This window comes from Rhinoderma darwinii, chromosome 2, assembly GCF_050947455.1.
Source record: "Rhinoderma darwinii isolate aRhiDar2 chromosome 2, aRhiDar2.hap1, whole genome shotgun sequence".
Taxonomy (NCBI): domain Eukaryota; kingdom Metazoa; phylum Chordata; class Amphibia; order Anura; family Rhinodermatidae; genus Rhinoderma; species Rhinoderma darwinii.
The window spans coordinates 356,068,343-356,093,786 of record NC_134688.1 but is presented as its reverse complement, the minus strand read 5'-3'; the positions used below and the strand labels follow the sequence as shown (position 1 = coordinate 356,093,786).

Genomic DNA, 25,444 nt, shown 5'->3' with positions numbered 1-25,444 from the left:
ACTATACCCCTAGAAAAATTCCTTGAGGGGTGTAGATTCCAAAATAGGGTCACTTTTGGGGGGTTTCCACTGCTTTGGTCCCTCCGGGGCGTTGCAAACCCGACACTGAAAACCAATCCAGCAAAATCCGCGCTCCAAAATCCAAAAGGCGCTCCTTCCCTCCTGAGCCTTGCTGTGGGTCCAAACATCAGTTTATGACCACATATTGGGTATTGCCGTAATCGGGAGAAATTGCTTTACAAATGTTGGGGTGCTTTTTCTCCTTTATTCCTTGTAAAAATGAAAAAATTCTATGTTTCCACAGAAAAATAGGTGATTTTCATCTTCACAGACTAATTCGGCAAAAAAACTGTGGGGTCAAAATGCTAAGTATACCCCTAGAAAAATGCCTTGAGGGGTGTAGTTTCCAAAATGGGGTCACTTTTTGGGGGTTTCGACTGTTTAGGTACCACAAGACCTCCTCAAACCTGACATGGTGCCTAAAATATATTCCTAAAAAAAGGAGGCCCCAAAATCCACTAGCTGCTCCTTTGCTTCTGAGGCCGGTGTTTCAGTCCATTAGGACACTAGGGCCACATGTGGGATATTCCTAAAAACGGAAGAATCTGGGCAATAAATATTTAGTTGCGTTTCTCTTGTAAAACCTTCTGTGTTTACAGATTTTTTTTATTCCAAATGAATTTCGGCAAAAAAAATGAAATTTGTAAATTTCACCTCTACTTTGCCTTAATTCCTGTAAAAAATAGTGTAGTACCGTGTTAGCCAGAAACAATATGCAATGTTAAATACCTTTGTGTGAAATGCCTAAAGGGTTAAAATACTTTCTGAATGCTGTTTTGAATACCTTGAGGGGTGCAGTTTTCAAAATGGGGTGATTTATGAGGACTTTCTAATATATAAGGCCCTCAAAGCCACTTCAGAACTGAACTGGTCCCTGAAAAAATAGCCTATTGAAATTTTCTTGAAAATATGAGAAATTGTTGCTAAAGTTCTAAGCCTTGTAACGTCCTAGAAAAATAAAAGAACGTGAAAAAAAAATGATGCAAACAAAGTAGACATATGGGGGATGTTAACTAGTAACTATTTTGTGTGGTATTACTATCTGTTTTACAAGCAAATACTTTTAAATTTAGAAAAATGCTAATTTTTTAAAATTTTTGCTAAAATTTGATGTTTTTCACAAATAAATATTGAATTTATCGACCAAATTTTTTCACTAACATAAAGTACAATATGTCACGAGAAAACAATCTCAGAATCGCTTGGATAGGTAAAAGCATTCCGGAGTTATTACCACATAAAGTGACACATGTCGGATTTGAAAAAAATCATCTGTGTCCACAAGGCCAAAACAGGCTGCGTCCTAAAGGGGTTAAAGTCTTCTTTCAGCATCTTGCATTCTGCTCTTGGGTTGCACTTGCTGGGATCGTCTGGTCATAGTCACAACGCGGACGGACACACCTCTGCATCTCCTGCATTCAGACAATGCAGTTCTGTGTCACAGTCCAGAGCAGGCAGCATTGCTGTGTTTTCTTAGGTTTACGAAGCACACTCCCCTTTAACCCGCTCATGACGCCATTTTTACATAATATAATAAAAAACAATGAAGCGATAACTACATGAAACTGCCCCAGCAGCACAGCCTATAGCCTGACTCCTCCCACACATGTGACTGATCACATGACCATGACGTCATCAAAGGTCCTTTAGCCGACCAAGATCTAGCATCTACGGGAACTTTTGTGAAGCTCGGCCGGTGAGTACAGGACAGGTATAGAGCCTGAGAATACTTTACCCATTATTCGTTTAGTACAGGAGACATGCTGGGCTCTTATAGCTGTGTACTGACAGGGGACAGGGCGGAAGTGCGCGTCCAATACCAGCATCTGTAACACTGTTTGTTGTAGTCACCCTTTAGATCTTATGGTTTGTTCTACAAAGACAAGGAGTTGTTGTATGGACTGTTCCAATAAAGGTGTTACGTGGGGAGGCTGATAACTGACTAGGTGGTGTCTAAAGTGATTGTACAACTGTGCTCTATATATAGATCTAGGTAGCGCGGCGGTGTCTGCAGTATTTGTAAACTGCTGCTCTGTAATAAGTTTCTCTTTTTTTTTTCGTTTCACTGACTGTATGAAGTACGTCTGCCAACGGGTTCTTATGGCCTGGACATCTGTACCCTCTACTGCAGTGATCTGCGACCTGTGGCTCTCGTGTTGTTGTGAAACTACAACTCCCAGCGTACCCTGACAGACTGTGGCTTGGAGTTGTAGTTTCAAAACACCTGGTGAGCGACATTTCACAGATCCCTGCACTTTAGTGCTTTGCATTTTGACTTTCCATAACATTTTAGGATCTATCCACATCTGCATTTGGGATGTCGTTTGTAGACACTGTTGGCAGTTCCATTGCTTTTGGTGGCAAGAATGTTGGGAGACTTCAATAAAAACCCAATAGACCTCATTATAATCTAATATGGTCTGTCGGGCACAGTTCGAATCTGTCGTATAATGGATCGGGCACAGTGTCGTGGCTTCCGTTGTGAAGCAGATCTGAATAGAATGCTAGTGTCAATAAGGTGGCACAAGTCTGGCATAAAAATGTCCTGTGTCATATAAGGGAATATGTTCGGCTCTGTTCAGACTTCTATTGCTATGCCTTGGCGTATTCGCAGAGTTCCATTGTGTGCGCTGTACTATACAGTTTCATATGTTGACCCTTGTAAAAACCATGCACCCTATATCTCCTAATAGGGCCCCGGATGCCTGAATTTAAAGAGGCTCTGTCACCACATTATAAGTGGCCTATCTTGTACATGATGTGATCGGCGCTGTAATGTAGATTACAGCAGTGTTTTTTTATTTAGAAAAACGATCAATTTTTTTACCTATTTTAGACTTTTGCTAATGACTTTCTTAATGCCCAACTGGGCGTTTTTTAGCTTTTGGCCAAGTGGGCATTGTAAAGAGAAGTCTATGACGCTGACCAATCAGCGTCATACACTTCTCTCCATTCATACTCAGCACATCGTGATCTTGCTAGATCATGATGTGCTGCCACCTACTCACACATTAATGTTACTGAAGTGTCTTGACAGTGAATAGACATCACTTCCAGCCAGGACACGATGTCTATTCACAATCCCGACGCTTCGGTAACGTTTGAGTGGGACTTAATGACAGCTTACAGCGTGATCTCGCAAGATCACCCTTGCTGTCATTAACTCCCACACAAACGTTACCAAAGTGTCGGGAGTGTGAATAGACATCGTGTCCTGGCTGGAAGTGATGTCTATTCACTGTCAAGACACTTCAGTAACATTAATGTGTGAGTAGGTGGCAGCACATCATGATCTAGCAAGATCACGATGTGCTGAGTATGAATGGAGAGAAGTGTATGACGCTGATTGGTCAGCGTCATACACTCCTCTGTACAACGCCCACTTGGTCAAAAGCAAAAAAAGGCCCAGTTGGGCATTAAGAAAGTCATTAGCATAAATCTAAAATAGGTCATAACTCTGTCAAAATTGATCGTTTTTCTAAATAAAAAACACTGCTGTAATCTACATTACAGCGCCGATCACATTATGTAGAAGATAGGGCACTGTCACCACATTATAACAGTACTTACAATCTATACTTTAGAGTTGGAATTGGTCATACATACAACAATCGTAAACTTCTTACAATCTTTATTGAAAATGACAGTATCATTACATAAATCACTGGTTACTGACGATAAAGTGTAAAAGATGTTTATCATGGGTACTTGGTGACCAAATTCATGATACGATAAGTAATTCATAATAATGACTACATGTAGTATGAACTGATCATGTCGATCACACATGATCTCGCAAATGTACAATTTCACCACTTGATAAGGATGGGCACTACGGCTTTGTTTACATCACGTTGTGTGAACACGTTTAGTGTATGCCCCGAGAAAGCTCCTGATGCACACACCGAACATAGTCATAGTCCCTGTCCAGGTGATAAGCACTGGCATACTAAAGCTCTCCTATACAGTGGCCTACCGCACTGCAACATTGGAGCCAATAAGCAAAGTATGCCACTGTATGACTATACAGCGGAGGTATAGGCCCGGGAATACTACACCTCCGACATATAGCTCCCCGCATGATGGGAGGTAAAGGCACTTGTTAGATTTTATGTGCTGTGCATAAGGTTGTGCTTATATTGTATTCATTTTCTCTCTTTTATGTTCTAGTGTTATTTATGGTTTCTCGTTGAGTTCCTTTTATTACCTTCCGTGCACTTCCTTATACACCGAGTGGTGCAATTGTGCACTGGTGAGATCACGTGTGATCGGCATGGTCCGGTGTTATTACTATGTGTGAATTATTGTATTATCAATTCTTTCTAGCATTTGTTTTGTTAGGTTATTATACAACGCCAACATATTCTGTGGATTGTGATCACGCACGTGCAGTTCACTAGATTTGTTTTTCATGCACCTTGTGGGGCTACTTATTAGTGATAAGCCATTAATTTATGCTAACATGATGGGGACAATCCATACCAGGCCTTTGCAAGTCACTTGGTGTTGGACATCATGTCAAAGAAAACTGGCAATGTCGGTAACCATTTTAAGGGTATGTACACACTGGGTGGATTAGCTGCAGAATATCTGCGGCGTATTACAGCAACAGAGTGGATGAGATTTGAGAAAAAATTGGCTGAGAAAGCCGGCGTAAATTGATATGCTTTGCAGAATTTTAATCCGATACGTGTCAATTTATGCTGCAGAATCATTGCAATCATGTTCATTGGGGAGGTAAAAGCCGCAACAAATGGCAAATGTTGCTATTTTCCGGCAGGAGAGCTGCCAGTCTGCCGCAAGAATCGCAAATCTGAAAAACACAAAACTTGTTTCCTTTTTTAAATTTATTACAAAGTATCTACAGCTCTGGAGTTGCCATAGCGACGGCTCCGTTTCATCCCATGTGACTTCTGCAGCCAATCTCCGCCTGCAGCGGTCACATAGGATGAAGAGTCATCCCAGTAGATGGGTGCAGGACGTTGCCTTGACTACGGGTAAGTATAGTGTGTGGGGTTTTCTTGGGTTCGGCTTTTCGTCCAGAATTCCCTGTGAGCTCCAGGGCGGATATGCTGTGTACTTTTACGCAGCGTATCCACCTTATGTGAACATACCCTTAATCTAAAACATTTTTGACTAAATTTAAATACAATTGTCACGTTTTAACAGCATTTTATGAATTCTGATGCTGGAAACGTTATGAATTTCTAGTTTTCAACAGTGCTACGGGTTTGTATGAGGATTCATTCATGTCACAAGACATATGCGTTTGGGGTAAATTCACATGTGACTTATTTGTTGCAAAAGCGTCTGCTACTGTCCTATTCACCTGAATAGAGCTACCAGAAATCCATTCAGATGCTGCTAAAACCACCTTAGGCTATGTTCACACGGGGAGTTTTTTGGCAAAAAAGGCCCGAGAACGCCTCCCATTGATTTCAATGGGAGGTGTCGGCGTCTTTTTCCCACGAGCAGTAAAACTGCCTCGCGGGAAAAAGAAGCGACATGCCCTACCTTCGGGCGCTTCCGCCTCTGACCTCCCATTGACTTCAATGGGAGGCAGGAGAAAGCGTATTTCTCGCTGTTTTATGCCCACGGCGCTCAATGGCCGTAGGCGAAAAACGGCGCGAAAATCGGCGTGCAGGGAGAGGAATATCTGCCTCAAAGTTCCAAACGGAATTTTGAGGCAGATATTCCTCCCCCAAAATACTCAGTGTGAACATAGCCTTATTCACATGTATGGAACTGATTTTCAGTCGCATAAATTTCTGCAACAAATCTGCTGCATGTGAATTGACCGTAAGGCCCTCGGGACAGAAATGCTGCCGATTTTCCATGTGTATTTGTTCACTGAAAATCTGCAGCAGATTAGAATAATAGCCACGTATGTGGGATTCATACAAATTTTATCCACACGCCGCGGAACATTTACCGCACAGAAATCTGAGCATTCTGCAGGTTTTTAGAACCGTAGCATGATCATTCTGTTCTGAATGTTCACTGTGAATTTCCCGCTTTTCAATGTAGAAGGGGTGAAACCTGCAGCAATATCTTCACGTAACACGTGCAGCTTTTGCTGTGGAGAGGCTCCACGTGGTTGCTGTCTCAACTCCATTAGGCACTGAAGTGCCATGATCACACGGCACCACTTGGCCAATCAGAGAGACGTATTAATTTGCATAGAATGGCACAATTCAGCAGATGCTATTGCATATGTTATTCTGAAAGAGAATAAAGAGGTGTGCCTGGTGACAAATTTCCTATATATTATATTTTGTAATCTTTAGAAAAGGGGAAATATTGTTAATGTGTAAATAGAAATTAAATCTGAGCTATATCCTGTGTTTTTAACTGCCACACTGTGTGATTTCCAGTTCAGGGTAGTGGCGATGTGATGATGCCGTCGTGCCGCTGTTCTGAATGTGCATGCTCTCCACATAGCAGTATCAACACTATTGAACTGCGCAAAGGCATCTATAGAAATACTAAGAGGTGGCCGCGTCGTGAGCAACAACGATTGCAACAGCAAGCACGCCCCTGGCTATCCTCTACACAAAACGGACAGGGCAACACCGTGCAAGCACGACCACCATAGTCGTGGCGGTTACCCTGGACAACGTGCTGAAAATAAAGAGGGGAACTCAGGCTGCCTATAGAGATTTATCTAGCAAACAACATATTTTTATGTAGCTAGCACATGAGAATGGATTAAGGAGACGGGAATACTCCTTTAACCCCTTCCTGACATCCATTGTGTATATATATATATATATATACATGGCAGAAGTCGTGTAGAACGAGTGTGTAATAGCCAAAACATCAGTGTAACGAGCGGGATCCCGCACACTTAATCCCTTAGATGTCATGGTCAATAGCAACCATGACATCTAAGCCGTTAGAAACAAGGGATGGCCCCATCTGCCGTCAGCCGCGTTGTGTTCGCGGGGTGCCTATGGTTGGCATGGCAGTCTTGGGGCCTAATGAAGGCCCCCAGGTTTGCCATCTTTGTACTATAATGAAGGACTTCATATGAGACTGTCAGTATAACCATATACTGCAATACATTAGTATTGCATTATAACATGCAAGCAATCTAATGATCACTGGTTCAAGTTCCCTAGGGGGACTAGTAAAAAAAAAAATACTTACTTAGTTTAAAAAAAATTATTACAATATAATATTATTTAACCTGCACGGTGAGCGCTTTCAAAAAACAAATGGGGAAAAAAAGTTATGGCTCTCGGAATATGGTGACAAAACACAAATTATTTGTTATTAACAATTTTTTCCTTTGTAAAAGTAGTAAAATATAAAAAGCAATTATAAATTTGGTATCGCCGCAATGATATTGACCCACCGAATAAAGTTAACATCCAGATTTTACCGCACTGTGGACGCCGTAAAAATGTAACCCCCCGAAAAATGGAGGAATCGCCGTGTTTTTTGTTTTTCTTTTTCCCCATTCCACCCTACAGAGAATTTTTTTTTCCCGCTTTCCCACTGTTATATGGTAGAATAAATGGTGCCGTGAATCTACAACTCATCCTGCAAAAAAAGCTAGCTGAAAAATCGCTGCGGAGGGAAGGAGTTAAAGGGGCAGTTTTTGCCGTTCTTTTCATGAAACCACAGCAAACCTGCATTGAACACGTCACCCTTAACTGGGACAGCAAGTTTTAGGTGACAGATCTCCCTTGCATGTAAATGACTTAGGATATATTCACACAGTGCGGTCATATAGCGGTTTTTGAAGAACCATGGCGGTTTGTGCTAATTTTTTGGAAAATGATGGTGTATTTGACTCACTGTGTGAATAGACCTTTACTTATTACTGAATTTTTTTTTTTATAAAGTTTTTAATTTTGAGGTTTCAGTAATAAAGTAAAAAGGAAGAAGATGCGTCGGCTTGCAGGCCATCGGATTAATAAAGTGCAGATTATGATTTGTCAAACATAAAGTTGAACAAGACCATGTACGGCAACATAGCAATCACATTGAACATAATGACATTAAATACAATACCTGTATGGAACATCAAGTATAGAAATACGAAAAGAGAAGCGGAGAATGTACAAGAAGGAAAGGGTATAGAGAGAGAGAGAAGAAAAAAAGAGGGGGGGGGGGGGGTGAACGAGAACAGTATGTTATCCAGATCCAAAGTGAGTGTCATTAATTACTGAATCTAATTCTCTGCTCATATTATTTTTGAGGCAAAATAAAATTTCCTTCAGTATGTAACCCGCTTCCTCTGTCCAGTATTCACAGCAGATCCTCCTTCTCACTTACCTCTTTCGTGAATATTTTGAGGAGACTCTATTAGGCCCCCCTTTTCCACCATCAGTTACAGCATTGCCTGGCCCTTCCCTCAGTTGTCACGGCATAACTTCCCCAGCTTTCCTCTAGTAGTTACAGCATGGGCCATGAAGCAGTTACTCTCCCCTTTTCCTCCCAGTAGTCACAGCAATTCCTCTTTCCATAATGTTCTTTTCCTGGCTCCTCCACAATGGCACTCATAGGAGGATTCCATTGTGCGGTCCAGAGGACTGGTGCAGTGAGCGGGGTCGCGGGCAGCTTGGAGCTTCCCTCCTGCTCTATGGCAAAATTTTTCTCTTTTGCAGAAACCGATACCACTCCATCCGAGAGATTATTATTATCTTAGGTCTCCTAACATCAACAATCCTGGCAGTCCTCTGGGCATAAGCGCATGCAAGACCCGGACAGCGGTTTCTCCTCTCTGCGTGGGACAAGGACCAGGCCTCCCTAGACGTATGGGTAAAAGTGCCTTTGGCGGTGAGGAGATTGCTTAGCTGGTGGCTAATATAAAGCCATCTCCAGAAGGTAGTACCTTGGAGACCGGACCCTCAGCTATTCATCACAACAGATGCGAGCAGTCAGGGTTGGCGAGCCCACACATCCTCTTCTCTGGCCGAGGGCTTTTGGTATCCTCATGTCAAAAGCCTCTTCCAATGTGAGGGAACTGTCAGCAGTAAAAGAGGCGCTTTTGGCTCTTCAATCATCTCTGCAGGGGAAGCATATAATGGTCCTTTCAGACAATATGACCACTGTGCATACCTGAACAAACGGGGGAACCAGAAGCAAGAACCTGTACTGAATAGCAGCTTAAATCTTGAGATGGGCAGAGAAAAACATCCACTCCCTGTCAGCAGTCCATGTAAGAGGCAGAGTCCCTTTTGAGGGAAGGGGAGTGGAAATTAAATCCTTATCTTCAGTCAAATCACCCAAAGATGGGGGATACCAGATCTAGATCTATTTGCTTCAAGGGAGGACCATCAAGTCCCAGAACTTTATGCCCTTTCACACAAGGATGATCCATTGAGGATAGATGCTGTGTCTGAGTTGGCCAAAAACTCTCCTCTATGCCTTTCCTCCATTCTCCTTGATACTGAGGGTGTTGGCAAAGATCCAAGAAGAGAATGTCAGGGTAATTCTGATTGCTCCTCATTGGGCCAGAAGATCTTGGTTCCCTCTTCTCCTCCAGCTTGCAGCAGGGAATTACTGGTCTCTCCCTCCCTTATCTCTTATTTTGGGGACCAGTTCATCCAAACATTCTTTAACTTCGTCTGACAGCTTGGATGCTGAACGAATGATCCTTATGAATATGGGGTTTTCTGAGGTGCTAATCTCAACTATTTCAAATAGCTGGAAAATAGTCACTACCAAGATATATCTGAGAGTCTAGAGAAAATTCATCCTCTTTTCTCCGCACAAATGGGAGAGTTCGTCCACACCTAGCATTGCATTGATATTAGACTTTTTACAAAAGAGTCTAGAAAAGGGTCCAAATACAAGCACTCCGAGTGCATATATCGTCTCTGAATGCCTTCTTAGACTAAGTTAGCTGAGAATTCTTTCATTCGGAACGGGTGTGAACGTCTAAATCCAGCAGTCCATTCCACAGTCCCTCCCTGGGACCTAAACCTAGTGCTATCCGTACGGTCTACTGCTCCCTTTGAACCAATATCGGACGTCTCTCTCAGGCTATTAACATTCAAAAAAAATGTTCTCCTAGCAATTACAACAGCCGGAAGAATTGGAGAAATACAGGCCTTTTCATATAAGGCCCGATACATTACAGTTTTTCCTGACAGAATTCTCTTAAGACACCAGCCTTCCTTCCTTCCAAAGGTTGTATTGAAGTTCCACTGCCAACAGCAAGTTTCTTTATCGTCCTTTTTTCCCCAATCCAGCTTCCAGCAAAGAGCAGGAATACCATCACGTAGATGTCAGAAGATGTGTTCTGGGTTACCTAGAAAGAGTCTCTGACTTTAGGAAGACCGACCATCTACTTCCAGGGGAAGAACAAAGGAAAGGCAGCAAGTAAAGCCACTATTGCCCAGTGGATTAAGTTGACCATTTCTACCTGTTACCAAAGCAAGAATGTTTCATCCCTAGTAGGTCTAAAAGCGCATTTTACGAGAGCAGTTTCTGCTTCGTGGGCTGAAGGGGCTTCCACTTCTATTGACCAGATTTGTTGGGCAGCCACCTGGGCTAATCCTTTAACCTTCTTTAAACATTACAAATTAGATGTTTTGGTAGATAGACTTGTCCTTTCGGCAGGTGTCCCGCCCTAAATGCCAAATTCTCTGTTATTCCTCCTATGAGTGCCGTTGTGGAGGTGCCAGGAAAATATGAAAATTACTCTTACCGGTAATTGTATTTTTTCCGTAACCCTCCAACGGCACAGGATTTTTTTTCCCCCATGGGTTTGTTTTACACCTAAATATTGAATTATTTCATAGAGGTACTCTGTTACTACTGGATAAGGTATGGAGGAGGGGCCTTTTATTTCTGTGTCCGTGTAGTTTCCTGTCCCTCGAGATGTGGGGAATCCTCCTATGAGTGCCGTTGTGGAGGTTTACGGAAAATCCAATTACCGGTAAGAGTAATTTTCATCTTTTCTTTGTACAGGTTTTCCATACATGCTTAAGAATAAGGTTCTGCTTATTGTACACCTGCTAGTGCACTTGATTTCTATTGTTCGCTGTCCTTTTGGCACATGGACACATCCTGGTCTAGAGAGGACAAACAATGTTGCTAGGACAGAACTTTTCCTGCACTAACTTACATATTGTCTTGTTTTTCTAGAAAGTTTTAAAAATAACTGCTTGCTTTCTACAGTCTGAGTTGAACCGTATGTTCCACCTTTTCAAGGACAGAACTGCTATCTTACAGTGTTCCAAGCTATAAATGTTCACCATTCAAAATGGGGATTGTATTCTTAACACTTGCATGACTGAGGGTGTTTTGGGACTTGTAGGTGTTATTTTATTTTATTCAGTGTTATATAGCTAAAAAAAAATGGTCATAAATTGGGGATTCCACAATCATCAGTGATGTCGCCGTTTTCCCTGCAACAGCATGAACGCAAAAGTATTTTGAGACGTATTTACTGATTATTTTAGTTCCCCGTCTCAGTACAGATTGCACTGTCAGTGTGCCAGCATGATCCTGATGATGGCACTGCGTTCAGGAGTGTGCAGTTTCATCAGACCCACTACCGCATCATTCATTTGAATGGCATCACAGATTTTCTATTGAAATCCCTGTATTTAGTTGTGTAATGCTCTCTGGAAGACGTGTGAATATATTCTAAGACTGCAACTGCATCAAAGCAGAGCGTGAATGGAGAGGTAGAACGCATGTGCATGGCTCTATCCATTAAAGTCAATAGGAGTAATGGAAACGGCCATTGATACAGAAACAGACCGTTTTCCTTATTTAAACACCCCCCCCCCCACCAGTCCCCTACTTCCTTAACCCTGTTGCCACATCTAAACCATTTGACGTTTGTGGTCCAGTGAGATCGCACTATGTATTTTCCAGCAGACTAAATACTTCTCTTAGCATTGTAAAAGATGCTTCCATGCATAAATCGAGAATTGATTTATTTTACCAAATGTAACGACATATTGGAAGGAAAGGGCACTACTGCTACACCCCCATTACCAACCAGTGCAAACACGAGCAGCGTCCATACACTACCAGTCGTCTACCACCAGCGAGGACACATCGGCACCAGAGGCTACAGTTGATTCTGCAGCAGCATCAGCGTTTGCAGGTAAGTAGCTACATCGACTTACCTGCTAACGCCGATGCTGCTGCAGAATCAACTGAAGCCTCTGGTGCCGATGTGTCCTCGCTCGTCTGACACGATGCAGGACCTGTGAGTGACGTCACAGCGTGATCTGCCAGAAGCTGGGCGTTCTGAAGAGAAGTGGATGATACTTCTCATCAGAACGCCCAGCTAGTAAAAGTATTAAAAACGCCCCAATGTACGCACATAATACACGCCCACTTGGACTTTTACTTTTAAACACACCCACTTGGACTTTTGCAAGCCTCATTTGCATAACTACAAAAATGGTCGTAACTTGGCCAAAAATGCTCGTTTTTTTAAAAATAAAACCGTTACTGTAATCTACATTGCAGCGCCTATCTGCTGCAATAGCAGATAGGGGTTGCAAAATCTGGTGACAGAGCCTCTTTAAGTGAGGGTGATAGATCACCTTTCCAATACCACCCTCCCCTACTACCAACCGTCTCCTACTCCAGCATGGCAGTAGAATCTTCCCCCAGATATACTGCTACTGTACAGTATACAGTTTGTATATATGTAGGGAAGATTCTATTGCCATGCTTGAGTGGGGTAGGGTTGGCAGTTGGGAGAGGATGGCATTGGCAATGTGATCTAACTGTATATATGATCAATAGACTTTATGCGTTCTTTTCTACAGTGTGTTTAATATGGTATGGACCAGGTTGGTACTGTACAACATTCACATGAGGGAAGTGAATCGCATTGATCAGATTTACTGCTTATCAGTCGCCAGCAAAGCATAATGGTGCCACGGCACTCGCCACAACCTCTCCCGCTGGCTCCCAGAGACTTCTCTGTACGTTATCCTGCAGCCCGCCGAAGCAGACCAATCGGCTGCTGTCAACCATTGGCTGCGCGTAAGGAGCTTTTTTTTATTCACTCACCTGCCCTGGCTGCACGCTGTTGTAGCGCTTGGATGCTTCTCAGTTCAGGGTTCGATCTCATGCGTAGAATTGCATAAAATTGCCCGTACAGGCGTCATTGTGACCTTTGTTTGTGCATGACTTTTCCCTGTGATTTTTTTTTTTTTTTAAATTTATTTTTTTGTTCACGTTAACTATGAGGTAAAGTGAACTTTAGGGCTTGGGGTTAAATTTGAAATGGATTGAATTTTTTATTAATTTATACTATTTACTAGTTGTAAATTGTGAAGTGCGCACACTCCCCACAGTGCCATACTATTACAGCTGACAACGCAGCATCTAAGTTGTTTTACATAGAGAGAGGGGACTCCCTCTGTAAGCCCATCGGCTGCTGTAGCCGGGGCCTGACAAAGGCTTCCGTGTCTGCTATGTATACCAAATGTCTCTTATCCGCGGGCACTGCAGTTCCCCAGTCTACAGCGACGTCTTTTGGCATCGCTGTGGAAAAAGCTCACGATGGCGCAAACAGGAATGGTTACTAACCGCTCCTATAAGAAGTACCTCCGTTCCTGGCCGTTTAACTCTTTGATCGCCGTGGTCCGTGACTTCGGCATGACCAAAGGGGACTCCCCTCTTTGTGTCCCCAGGTGACCCGATCGGAGCCTAGGGAACCCTCTGCAGTCAGCCCTAGGGACTTCCAAGGGGCCCCAGGGTTGTCTGTTCTGTAAGCTTGCTGTTAGGGCAACACATAGGGCATGCTATGTCAAAGTGATACAGTATAATGTGTGAGCATGCAGGAGTTTGTTAATATATTAGAAGTAAAAAGTTACCCCCTTCATGGGACTAAAAAAAAAAAAAAAAATAATAAAGAAATGTCCACAAAGTCAATATTTAGCATAAAATATATTTTATTGCCCATAAACACAAAAACCTACACATTTTGCATTTACACAACCATAATAACCTGAATAATTAGTTTAACTAGTTATTTAGCATGAAACACGAACCGTATAAAAACAACGGAAAATAGCTTTTTTTCTATATTCATGCCACAAAAACAAATTGGAGATATTACCCAGTAATTTGTCGGTACTCCCAAGCTGTGCAGAATTTTTTTTTTAAATTTCTCCCGCAAAAAACAAGGTCCCATACAGCCACGTCACTAAAAATAAAGATATGACTGCTTAAAGGAGAGGCAAAAATGAAAACATTTCGTTTTTAGCCTTTTCAGAACTGGTCATTAAGAGGTTAAAAAAGCTAATTTTATTTATGTAAATTTGAAACGGCCTCATTTATGAAGACCCTAACAGTAGCGATCATAGCAACCAGTCAGAGCTCCCCTTTAATTTCTTAAATTGCTCTGGAAAAATGTAAGTTAAAGAGGCTCTGTCACCACATTAGAAGTGGCCTATATTGTACATGATGTGATCGGCGCTGTAATGTAGATTACAGCAGTGTTTTCTTATTTAGAAAAACGATCATTTTTGACGGAGTTATGACCTATATTAGCTTTATGCTAATGACTTTCTCAATGGACAACTTAAGCTCTGATTGGTTGCTATGGGCAACAAAGACCGTGTTACTGTTAGACTTTTTTGGTAATACATGTAAGGTCCTGTTCACATCATACATTGTGATGTATGTTATTTAGCGTATATGCCAGGAAAGGTTCTGACGACCACTGCAGATGGTGGCCAAAAGAATGCCCTTTTGGCCTTAGTCTGGCCGGTATATGGCAAAATAGTGCAAAAAAAAAAAGGGGATATATTGCAATTGTATTCAGTTAAAAGGTGTATTCATTAAATCTTTTAATTTTTATTTTATTACAATGATACCCTATGGGTTACATGCCACTGTATGGCATCGGTCACAGGCCTCTGTCATACAAATATGTCCCTGGGTAAGCTCCAGTGACCTACTGCCCATTAATTGACAACTACATCACTGGTGCTTCCACGGGCCGGCTGGAGATATAAAAGGCAGCTCAAGTTCTGTACATAAGTATGGATAAAAGCTTCAGAGAACCATTACAGAAGAGGTAAGAAGCTACAGTGACCCTGCTGTGTTGCAACACGATTCTCACCTGATTCTGGCGGTCTTGAGCCGAGGGATCTGAGGTTTACATGCGGAGTTTGGCACGTCGGCAGCAACTCCAACTCAGCTGCTCTCGAAAACCGGCTGTATACTGTTAGTATTTGATGCGGATTTTCGTTGCGTTTTTACAATGCCAAACTACATGCAGCGTAATTTTACATTGCGGATTTAAAGATGCGGATAGAAATTTTAAATCCTTAAATCAATTCGATGTTAAAATCCGCAATGAAATTCGCATTTGCTGTTTTCTATATGTGGGTTAATATGCGGATTTCATCCGCATCAAAACTTGAACGTGTGAACTGACCCTTAGGGCTTGTCCACACGCAACGGAATTGCTGCAGAAGATTTCTGCAGCAATTCCGTTGAAAAACGCATACATTCTGCTGCGGCAAAAATGCACTATTTCCTGCGGTTTTTACGGCCGCAATTCTGGCCACTTCCAGTAGAAGGAATTGACATGCTGCGGTCCGAAAAATACGCACCGCAGGTCAATTTCTGCTCTGAATTTTTACGCAGCATGTGGATGAGATTTGTTAAATCTCATCCACTTTGCTGCTATTATATTCCGCTGCACTTTTTCCGTCTGAAATTCCGGTCGGGGCAAAACGCGGCAATTCCACAGAGTGTGGACGAGCCCGTAGGCTTTTATTACATGCATCGAAATAGAGGGATGATCGGGCCGAACTTGTTGATGCAGGTTATTGTGTAGATCGTGGCGCGCTGCAAGCGCTCCTCCGGCGGTATACAATCATGGCTGATAAACACGGCACAAGGTTCTCTAATAGCAGCTGCCACTGAAGTGCAGCGCTGCCAGGATCTGCAGTGACTTGAAGCAGGTGACTGTGCTGATGAGGGGCAGTGTTACCATAGGGAAAGGCTATATGGGTGACTTATCCTATTGTTTGCCTATACAGTGGGCTATGTCACGAGTCCTTTTTATGTATTCCTACAACAGAAAGGCTCACTACATGTGAACAGGGCTTACAATAATTCTAACAATTTGTTTCAGGGTATTCCATTGTTGTGTTCAGTCAGAGGAGCAGAACAAGAGATCACGGTCACCATCGGCGGCTTCCGTTAACTTCTACCGGATCTGCAACTGAGACCCCTAATGAAGCCTCCATGAGGCCCTAAACCATGACATTTTGCTAGAACTGTTCCTATGTTACTAGTACTTTGGTTGGTTTGTTTTTCTTAACCGGCAATCATTAACTGAGAGTTTGGTGGAACTAAGTTACAGACGTTTACTTTAGCCATTGCTGACCTGTATGGAATGTGTTGCTGGGCTCCTGAGAACAGGTACACAAAGTTGCCGTGATTTAGTGAGGGGAGGTTTATTTAGGGGCATTCGCCTAGATGCATGCACGTAGATGACGAGAACACGCGCACACCTAGATATATTGAAAACAGGATGCTATTGCTATAAACAATGCCTGATTTAATGTCTCTCCGCTTCATGCACACAATCTTATTACAGCACCATACCCGATCCATGTGGTAGAGACCGTTGTCTGTTTATCTTATGCTACTTTCTTTACCTCCATGCAAAAATCGTCATGATACGCAATCGGTGGCAGAACGTGGTCTGCTTACTTGTTCTGTGAGTCTTGCAGTCCTCATACAGACTCTAAAATGCGGTCACATTCCGCTCGTCCTATTGTCCTTTTACACCGGTCAATATTGACCATAAAAACGAGCAGCGATCAGTGAGAGAGCTCATTGATCAGTGCTCGTTTGCTACTTTAACAAGGAGCTATGTATGGGGATGAGCGATGATCACCACGATCGCTCGTCCCCATACATTTCCATCTGCGGCACATCTCCATGTTTACTCAGAAAGATGTGCTGCCGACAACCATAATATTTCCTGCTGTATAAACTATACGCTCAGCCGATGAACGAGCGTTTGCTGAAATCTGCAAAAAATTAGCAAAAAGTTGCACATTTTAGTGCAACTATGGCATGCGCCAAAATGTGTGACTTCTTTCAACTCCAGAAACGTGGCGTAAGCCTTTTAAATCCCCTCATATTGTTCAGATTTGTCTTCTCAGTGTGTGACTATTTTAATTCTGACCTGTTAGAGGAAGGTGTAACTTTAGACTTTATTTTTTCTCTACAATAGACATGGCTATGACTGAGCAAACTCCATGTTTCCCGATGAGCAACCACACAAAAGAACGTGTTACCATGACGAAGATGACGCTGGAAAACTTCTACAGTAACCTAATTTCCCAACATGAAGAGCGAGAGTTAAGGTATTAGGTGATTTCAACTAGGGCTGGGCAATATATCGGAAAAAAAATAAACCGAAATCCAGTGCAGATAACCGAGATCATCTTGCGCATTTCAGTCTCCCCCCTGAAACCCATAGTGGAACAGGGAGCTGTCAGTTCCCTTCTCTACTATTCATTGTGTAACATCAGCCTCTCACGGCTCGGCGCAAGAGCGGTGTGATTACATCACTGCCTTGCGCCTATCTATGCCGGGCCGTGAGTGGATTAGCATGCGTATTTTCAGAGTCCACTGTACTTCTACCATATACCGGCGTTTCAGGCATCTTATTGGTCCATGGTGTCCTCAATGCCCACCCTATAAACTTCTTGTTTAGCCCCAATTCCTGCGCGCCACAACGAACGGACAGTTCCCGCCCCAATTGTATATACACAGATGGTGGGGGTTATATACAGGATTGATGGGGTAATATACAGGGATGAAGGCGGGTCAGTATATACAGAGAGGATGGGGTCCCCGATCATTCCTGTATGTTACACCATCAAACCTTACATACAGCGATGATAGGACTCACTGTATATATAGGGATGATGGCTGACTGGTATATACAGGAATAATGGGGGTTATATACAGGGATGATGGGGGTTATATACAGGGATCCCCATCAACCCTGTATATACCAGCCCGCCATCATCCCTGTATATAACCCCCATCAACTCTGTATAGAACATCTGTGTATATACCGTCGGGGCGTGCACTGTCCGTTGGCACATGGGCATTGAGGACCCGTGGACCAATAAGATGCCTGAAATGCCGGTATAAGTCCAGTGAAATCTGAAAATATGCGCTGAGCCACACAGACCGAAGGAGCAGAGGGATCTCCTACACTCGTTGTTGGAACGGGTTTAGGTGAGTATGTATTTTATTATTTTTATTAGGTATGATTTTGGCTGTATGGGAGCATTATGTTGTGTGAGGGGTGTATTATATACAGTATTCTATAGCAGTCTCGGGATTTATATTAATTTCATGGCGTGTCATGCAAAAAGGTGTGTGGCCTAGGGATTCACGATGCATCGAAACTTCGATACGGTTTCGATACCGTGCACCCCCAAACTGTTTGATACCGTTATTTCATGTATTTCGATACTAAGCTGTGCGGCCGCACAGCTAAGTATAGTAACACATGAATGTATGAGAGCAGGGCTGCGGGTGTGTAATACATCCAATTCCCCGCTCCGGGGTCCAGACAAGTGCGCGCAGTCAGAATGATGCGATGCGGCAGCACTGAAGACAGAACATGGCGGGCGCACTACAAAACACCCCCATGTTCTGTTTTCAGTGCCTGAACTGCCGCTCATTAGTGCAATGCCGGCCGCATCACCTCATGCTGACCGCGCAGGCACCTACTGTCAGGAGTGGAGCAATGGTTGTATTACACAGCCGCAGCCCCGCTCTATAATGGCGGAGGTCAGAGAAACCTCTCGTATCCGCCGTTATTCTTCTGAATGCTGCGATCAAAGCTTACTGCAGCATTCAGGGGAAAATGAGAAGGGGGGGATGCACCTTGGATGCATCACAGGAATCCCTGTGATGTGATTGAGGGCCATACCATATATGGACAGACAGCCCAGGGTCCATTGAAGGACCCCAGGGCTGTCTTACCATATTTTCTGTTGTTAGGGCATACTTGGGTATGTCCTAACAACTGCCTGTGTACTATTCGTACACAGGCTAATGTACTGGCATATATCTATATGCCAGTACATTAAAGTTTAAAAATAAAGTAAAAACATATAGTAATATTACATTTAAAAAAAATACACATACACCTTTTTTACAATAAACCTTAAAATAAGTCTCAATACATAAAATACACATATTCGGTATTGGCGCGGCCGTAATAACCTGCACAATAATTTTTTTGCGTCATTTATGATGTGTACGCTGTAGAGAAATAAAATAAAAACTGCTTTCTTTCACTTATTGTGAGGCACGTGGTGTGATGAATTTAACCTCGATGTGCCTCACATTAATAGTAATTAACCCCATCGTGTACCTTACACATTAACCCATTATGACTGAGAAACATGATGGGGTTAATTACTATTAATGTGAAGCACATTCAAAATTCATCATCGCGCCTCGCGCCTCACATCAGAAAATGGAAGAACTTATTTTTTTTAATTTTTATTACTGTTGGCAAAATATCGTTTTGGTATCAATCCCAATACTACACAAAGTATCGGTATCGAAGTCCAAATTCTGGTATCGTGAAATCCCTAGTGTGGCCTAAAAATCGTTTATTTATCGTAATCTAGGTTATATGTTCAATTAATCGTTATTTTGATTTAGGTCATAATCTCCCAGCCCGAATTTCAACTCAATGGGGCAGATTTACTAATACTATGCCCAGTCTAAGTTTACGCGGTCTAAAACTCATTCAGAAGATGCGCCAATTTATCACAGTGGTGCATGCTGTATAATAAATTTGGCACATCTAGCTAGACGTGTTAGACACTTTTCTCTCCCTTAAACCAGCTCTTTGTTCACTTAGTTTACGCCCAAATGTTGGTGCCATTTTGATGCACAGCCTCACCTTTTAAGCCACATAATTTTTGCTAAACTACGCACCTTTCCCGCTAAGCCACATCCCCTTTTGAACACGGTACAAAAAGTACCTAGAACAGTTAATGTCGCGCACAGCATGTACGCCAGAATTCTAAATCAATTTGAATAGTAAATCTGCCCCAATGAATGATGACATAACAGGTTTTTCAGGGATTTCAATACGTATTGATTGCCTATCCTCCGATAAGCCATCAATATTTACGTGGTGGCTGTCCTACTGTCGGAACCCCAGCAGATCAGTAGAATGAAGGGGTCACAGTGGTCCAGCTATAGCCACCGGCTGTGGCTGTGCTTAGTAGTTCAGCTCAGTCCTATTCATTCTGCTGATCGGCAGGGTTAATGTGTGAAAACCCCTTTGATGAATCAACCTATTTTTTGTATTGTTAGGCCTTGTTCACACGGCGCTCTAAAAAAAATGATGTGTAAACGCGTCAAACGCTAGCATTTTTGAAAAGCGCTTTTTAAAGTACAGGCTTTTTTGCCGCGTAATTAGGACTCCCATTGACTATGGGAATTGGGCGCATTTTCGGCGCCAAGAATTGACCTGACGCTGCTTTTTTTACACGACGCGTTTTTTAAACACGAGTGTGTAAAAAACAAAAACGCATCGTATGCACTACAATGCGTTTTCCCATTGATGGCAATGATAAGCTTAAAGCATGCACTTTTGCCGCGTAAAATGCGGCAAAAACGCATCGAATTCGCACTGTGTGAATAAGGCCATAATGGCAATCAATACATCTATATAAGCAAATAAAATTTGAGTTTAAACCAAACGACCTTTCTCTCCATATTTAACTGAGAATTCTGTGCCTAAATCCAGACCGAATCTGCATCGGTTTTGCCGGCAATGCACGGGATATGTTTCGGAAAAAATTGTCATAATCTGCAGTTTGTTCATTATTTATGCAGGTTCCTGCTGCTGACTTACTTGAAAATCAATGGTGGATTGAAAACCTGTTCATGTGAATATACTCTTACCATGATCGTTCCTGCTTTAGTTATAAACGCTATTAATGTGCCATTTGGTGTACGGTCGGCAAAAAAAATGCATAGGGGCGAGAGACCTGAACTATCATATTGTGCGAAATATCTTTTCATTTGTGGCCTCTTCCCAAGGAATGAAATGCTCGTCTGATCACGGCCACGTCTTTGTGTCTATCGCCAGCTTTATTTATGCCATCCTGTATTCTTTCCATAGAATGGAGTTCTATAGAGATCTTTGTTTTTATTGCTTTAGCAGACGATATGGTTTTGTTGCACCAAAAATTTGCAGAAAATTTTTTTGTTTTTGTTTTTTTTAAACCCTAATGTTGCTTCTATTTATAGACAAAAGAGGCTAGAAAAAGTCATGGAGGAAGAAGGCCTTCGAGATGAAGAGGTAAATAGAACAGTAACTCATTGAATGAATTATAGATAACCAACTGTGACTGTATCGCCTTAGAAAGCTGTGATAAAATCTGTATCCAAGGAAGAGGGACCTGCGTGGTAAGAGGATATGCTCACTATACTTGCTGCGTTTAACAACCAAAAATGATAGTGCCTTTCTCTGTATTAATATCAAAGTTTTATAATTCTTGTATTTGAAGTAGAATTTTTTCTTTTTTTTTATATGGGAACAAGTCCAGTATGCATTTAACGTATGCTTGACTTTTTTTAAAAGCCATTTTTTCCTTAATGCATCTAAAATGGACAATAAAGCAACTTTGCAACTGATCCGAATTCAAAAAAGCTATGCATCTCCATGGTAACAGAAAATACAGAAACCTTGTGTAGTCTGATCTTGTAGTCCTACTTCATACTACATTCTATCTGTTCCCTTCTTCTTACGCCATACATTCAGTGGGTTAGCAAGAAATAGAGACAGATGGATGAGAGAGTGACTGCAGGATCAGACTACACCGGGGTTGTTTGTTGTCTGTTACCAAGGAGACGCACTAAACCATGACTTGCAAAGATTTTTAACTTTAGATAAATTGGAACAATATAAAAATGTTATTGAAGGTGTACCTCTTAACCCCTTAGTGACCACTAATACGCCTTTTTACGTCGGTCACTAATGGGCTTTAGGCTAGGCTGACGCCTTTTCACGTCAGCCTAGTCTAAGTCCTGCACAGGTCTCCCGTGCAGGCAGGAGCCGGGGCTCTGCTGTCTGATGACAGCTGAGCTCCTGCTCCAACGCCCGCGATCGAAGTTTACTTCGATCGCGGCCGTTTAACCCGTTAAATGCCGCTGTCAATAGCGACCGCGGCATTTAACTTTGTTTACAGATTGAGTGCGCTCCCTCTGTTACCCATCGGCGGCCCGCGAATGAAATCGCGGGTCTCCGATGGGGTGTCATGGCAGCCGGGGGCTTGATAAAAGCCCCCAGGTCTGCCCTGGACATATTCCTGTTAGGACGCGCCGGAGGCACGTCCTAACAGATTGCCTGTCAGATTTACACTGACGGGCAATAATGCTCTGGTATACGAAGTATACCAGAGCATTATAGCAGCGATCGGAATATCGCACAGTAAAGTCCCCTAGTGGGACTAATAAAATAAGTCATCAAAGTGAAATAAATATTATTAATAAAAAGTACAGTAAAAAAATAAATCCATTTTTTTCCATAAAAAGTGGTTTTATTTAGTAAAAGTGTAAAAAAAAAAAAAACAGTACACATATGTGGTATCGCCGCGACCGTAATGACTCCATTAATAAAGTTAATATGTAATTTAAACCGCAAAGTGAACACCGTAAAAAAAAAATTCAAAAAACCATGGCGAAATTGCAATTTTTTTCCATTGCCCCCCAAAAAAGTCATAATAAAAATGAATCAATAAGTCCCATGCACCCCAAAACAGTACCATTCAAAACTATGTCTTGTCCCGCAGAAAACAAGCCCAAAAAATCACTACATTGATGGAAAAATAAAAAAATTACGGCTCTTGGAAAGCGACGATGCAAAAGCAAATAATTTTAGTTCAAAAGTGTTTTTATTGTGCAAAAGTCGTAAAACATAAAAAAACCTCTACATATGTGGTATCGCCGTAATCGTACCGACCCATAGAATAAAGGTAACATGTTATTTACGTCGCATAGTGAACGGCGTCAATTTAAAAACGCATAGAACAATGGCGGAATTTCAGTTTTTTTTTTTTATAATCCCCCCCCAAAAGGGTTAATAAAAGTTAATATAAAAATTATATGTACCCAAAAAACATGTCCCGCAAAAAACAAGTCCTCATACAGCTATGTAGACGAAAAAATAAAAACGTTATAGCTCTTTGAATGCGACTATAGAAAAACGAATAAAATAGCTTGGTCATTAGGGCCTAAAATGGGCTGGTCACTAAGGGGTTAAAGACACAACCTATTTTGGAGTTCAGGACGCTGTGATTTTTTTTTGTCTCATTCCAAGAGCGTTAACTTTTTAATTTTTTTTCTTCTAATATAGCTATATGAGGGCTGTTTTTTGCGGGACGAGTTGTATTTTTTAACCGGTTAAGGACTAGGCTGTTTTACAGCTAAATGACCAGAGCAAATTTCACAATTTTGCTATGCGCTTCTTTACATGACTATAACTCAGCAGGTGAATAAAGTTCATCTTTGAATTTTACACTCTTTTTAAAGGACAGATAGGGCTTTGTTTTAGTGGCATTTGTCAGTATATATCATTTTTTTTTTTTTCACTAAAGTGGGCAAAATTGGAAAAAAATGCAAGAATTTAACAATTGCGTCGGTTTATGCTAGCATTTTTCACACACGGTATGAACCACGGCCAAAATTAATCTCCTTTCACATTCTTCCACTTCTCCCGTGCATGGGGATACCAAATATGTGAGCCTTATTCACTGTGCGGGCATGTGCCAGGGCTTGGCATAAAAGGAGGCTTTTTGGCCTTTTCGGTCTAGGAATTTTGCATTTGATTTTAGAGCCGCATACTGTTTTCTGGGGGGCCTAATGCTGCTGAAACATTAGAAACACCCCATAAATGACTTCATTCACACAAGTAGACCCCACAAGGTTTCCTTCAAGGGGTTTATCATATTTTTAGCAAGTCCAGTTATCTTCTGAAAGTTTCTTGAATAAGATGGAACAAAATAAAATCAGCACTTTTTTAGCAAATGCGTCAGTTTAGGCTAGTATTTTTCACACACGGTATAGACCACGGCCAAAATTCATCTCCTTTCACGTTCTTCCACTTCTCCCGTGCATGGGGATACCAAATATGTGTGCCTTATTCGCTGTGCGGGCATGTGCCAGGGCTTGGCATAAAAGGAGGCTTTTTGGCATTTTCGGTCCAGGAATTTTGCATTTGATTTTAGAGCCGCATACTGTTTTCTGGGGGGCCTAATGCTGCTGAAACATTAGAAACACCCCATAAATGACTTCATTCACACAAGTAGACCCCACAAGTTTTCCTTCAAGGGGTTTATCATATTTTTAGCAAGTCCAGTTATCTTCTGAAAGTTTCTTGAATAAGATGGAACAAAATAAAATCAGCACTTTTTTAGCAAATGCGTCAGTTTAGGCTAGTATTTTTCACACACGGTATAGACCACGGACAAAATTCATCTCCTTTCACGTTCTTCCACTTCTCCCGTGCATGGGGATACCAAATATGTGTGCCTTATTCACTGTGCGGGCATGTGCCAGGGCTTGGCATAAAAGGAGGCTTTTTGGCCTTTTCGGTCCAGGAATTTTGCATTTGATTTTAGAGCCGCATACTGTTTTCTGGGGGGCCTAATGCTGCTGAAACATTAGAATCACCCCATAAATGACTTCATTCACACAAGTAGACCCCACAAGGTTTCCTTCAAGGGGTTTATCATATTTTTAGCAAGTCCAGTTTTCTTCTGAAAGTTTCTTGAATAAGATGGAACAAAATAAAATCAGCACTTTTTTAGCAAATGCGTCAGTTTAGGCTAGTATTTTTCACACACGGTATAGACCACGGCCAAAATTCATCTCCTTTCACGTTCTTCCACTTCTCCCGTGCATGGGGATACCAAATATGTGTGCCTTATTCGCTGTGCGGGCATGTGCCAGGGCTTGGCATAAAAGGAGGCTTTTTGGTCCAGGAATTTTGCATTTGATTTTATAGCCGCATACTGTTTTCTGGGGGGCCTAATGCTGCTGAAACATTAGAATCACCCCATAAATGACTTAATTCACACAAGTAGACCCCACAAGGTTTCCTTCAAGGGGTTTATCATATTTTTAGACAGTCCAGTTTTCTTCTGAAAGTTTCTTGAATAAGATGGAACAAAATAAAATTACCTTTTTTTTTTAACAATTGCGCCAGTTTATGCTAGCTTTTTCACACACAAAATGGACCACGGACAAAATTCATCGCATTTCACATTCTTCCACTTCTCCCGTGCATGGGGATACCAAATATGTGTGCTTTATTCACGGGCATGTGCCAGGGCTTGGCATAAAAGGAGGCTTTTTGGCCTTTTCG

At 42.0% G+C, this 25,444-nt stretch overlaps 1 protein-coding gene across 2 annotated transcripts in view; it reads left to right on the top strand.

Annotated features, from left to right (window-relative positions):
* The first annotated feature begins 1,674 nt into the window (after nt 1–1,674).
* The window catches only part of STK38 (serine/threonine kinase 38), a 70,690-nt gene continuing 46,920 nt past the window's right edge, over nt 1,675–25,444 (top strand). The window contains exons 1-3 of one of the 2 annotated variants that reach the window (XM_075853806.1): nt 1,675–1,756; nt 17,258–17,390; nt 21,328–21,379. In XM_075853806.1, coding sequence (XP_075709921.1) covers nt 17,260–17,390; nt 21,328–21,379 — 183 coding nt within the window. In that variant the 5' untranslated portion in view covers nt 1,675–1,756; nt 17,258–17,259. Of the gene's footprint in view, nt 1,772–17,257; nt 17,391–21,327; nt 21,380–25,444 lie in introns of both variants that reach the window. The other variant, XM_075853807.1, reaches the window with a different exon arrangement.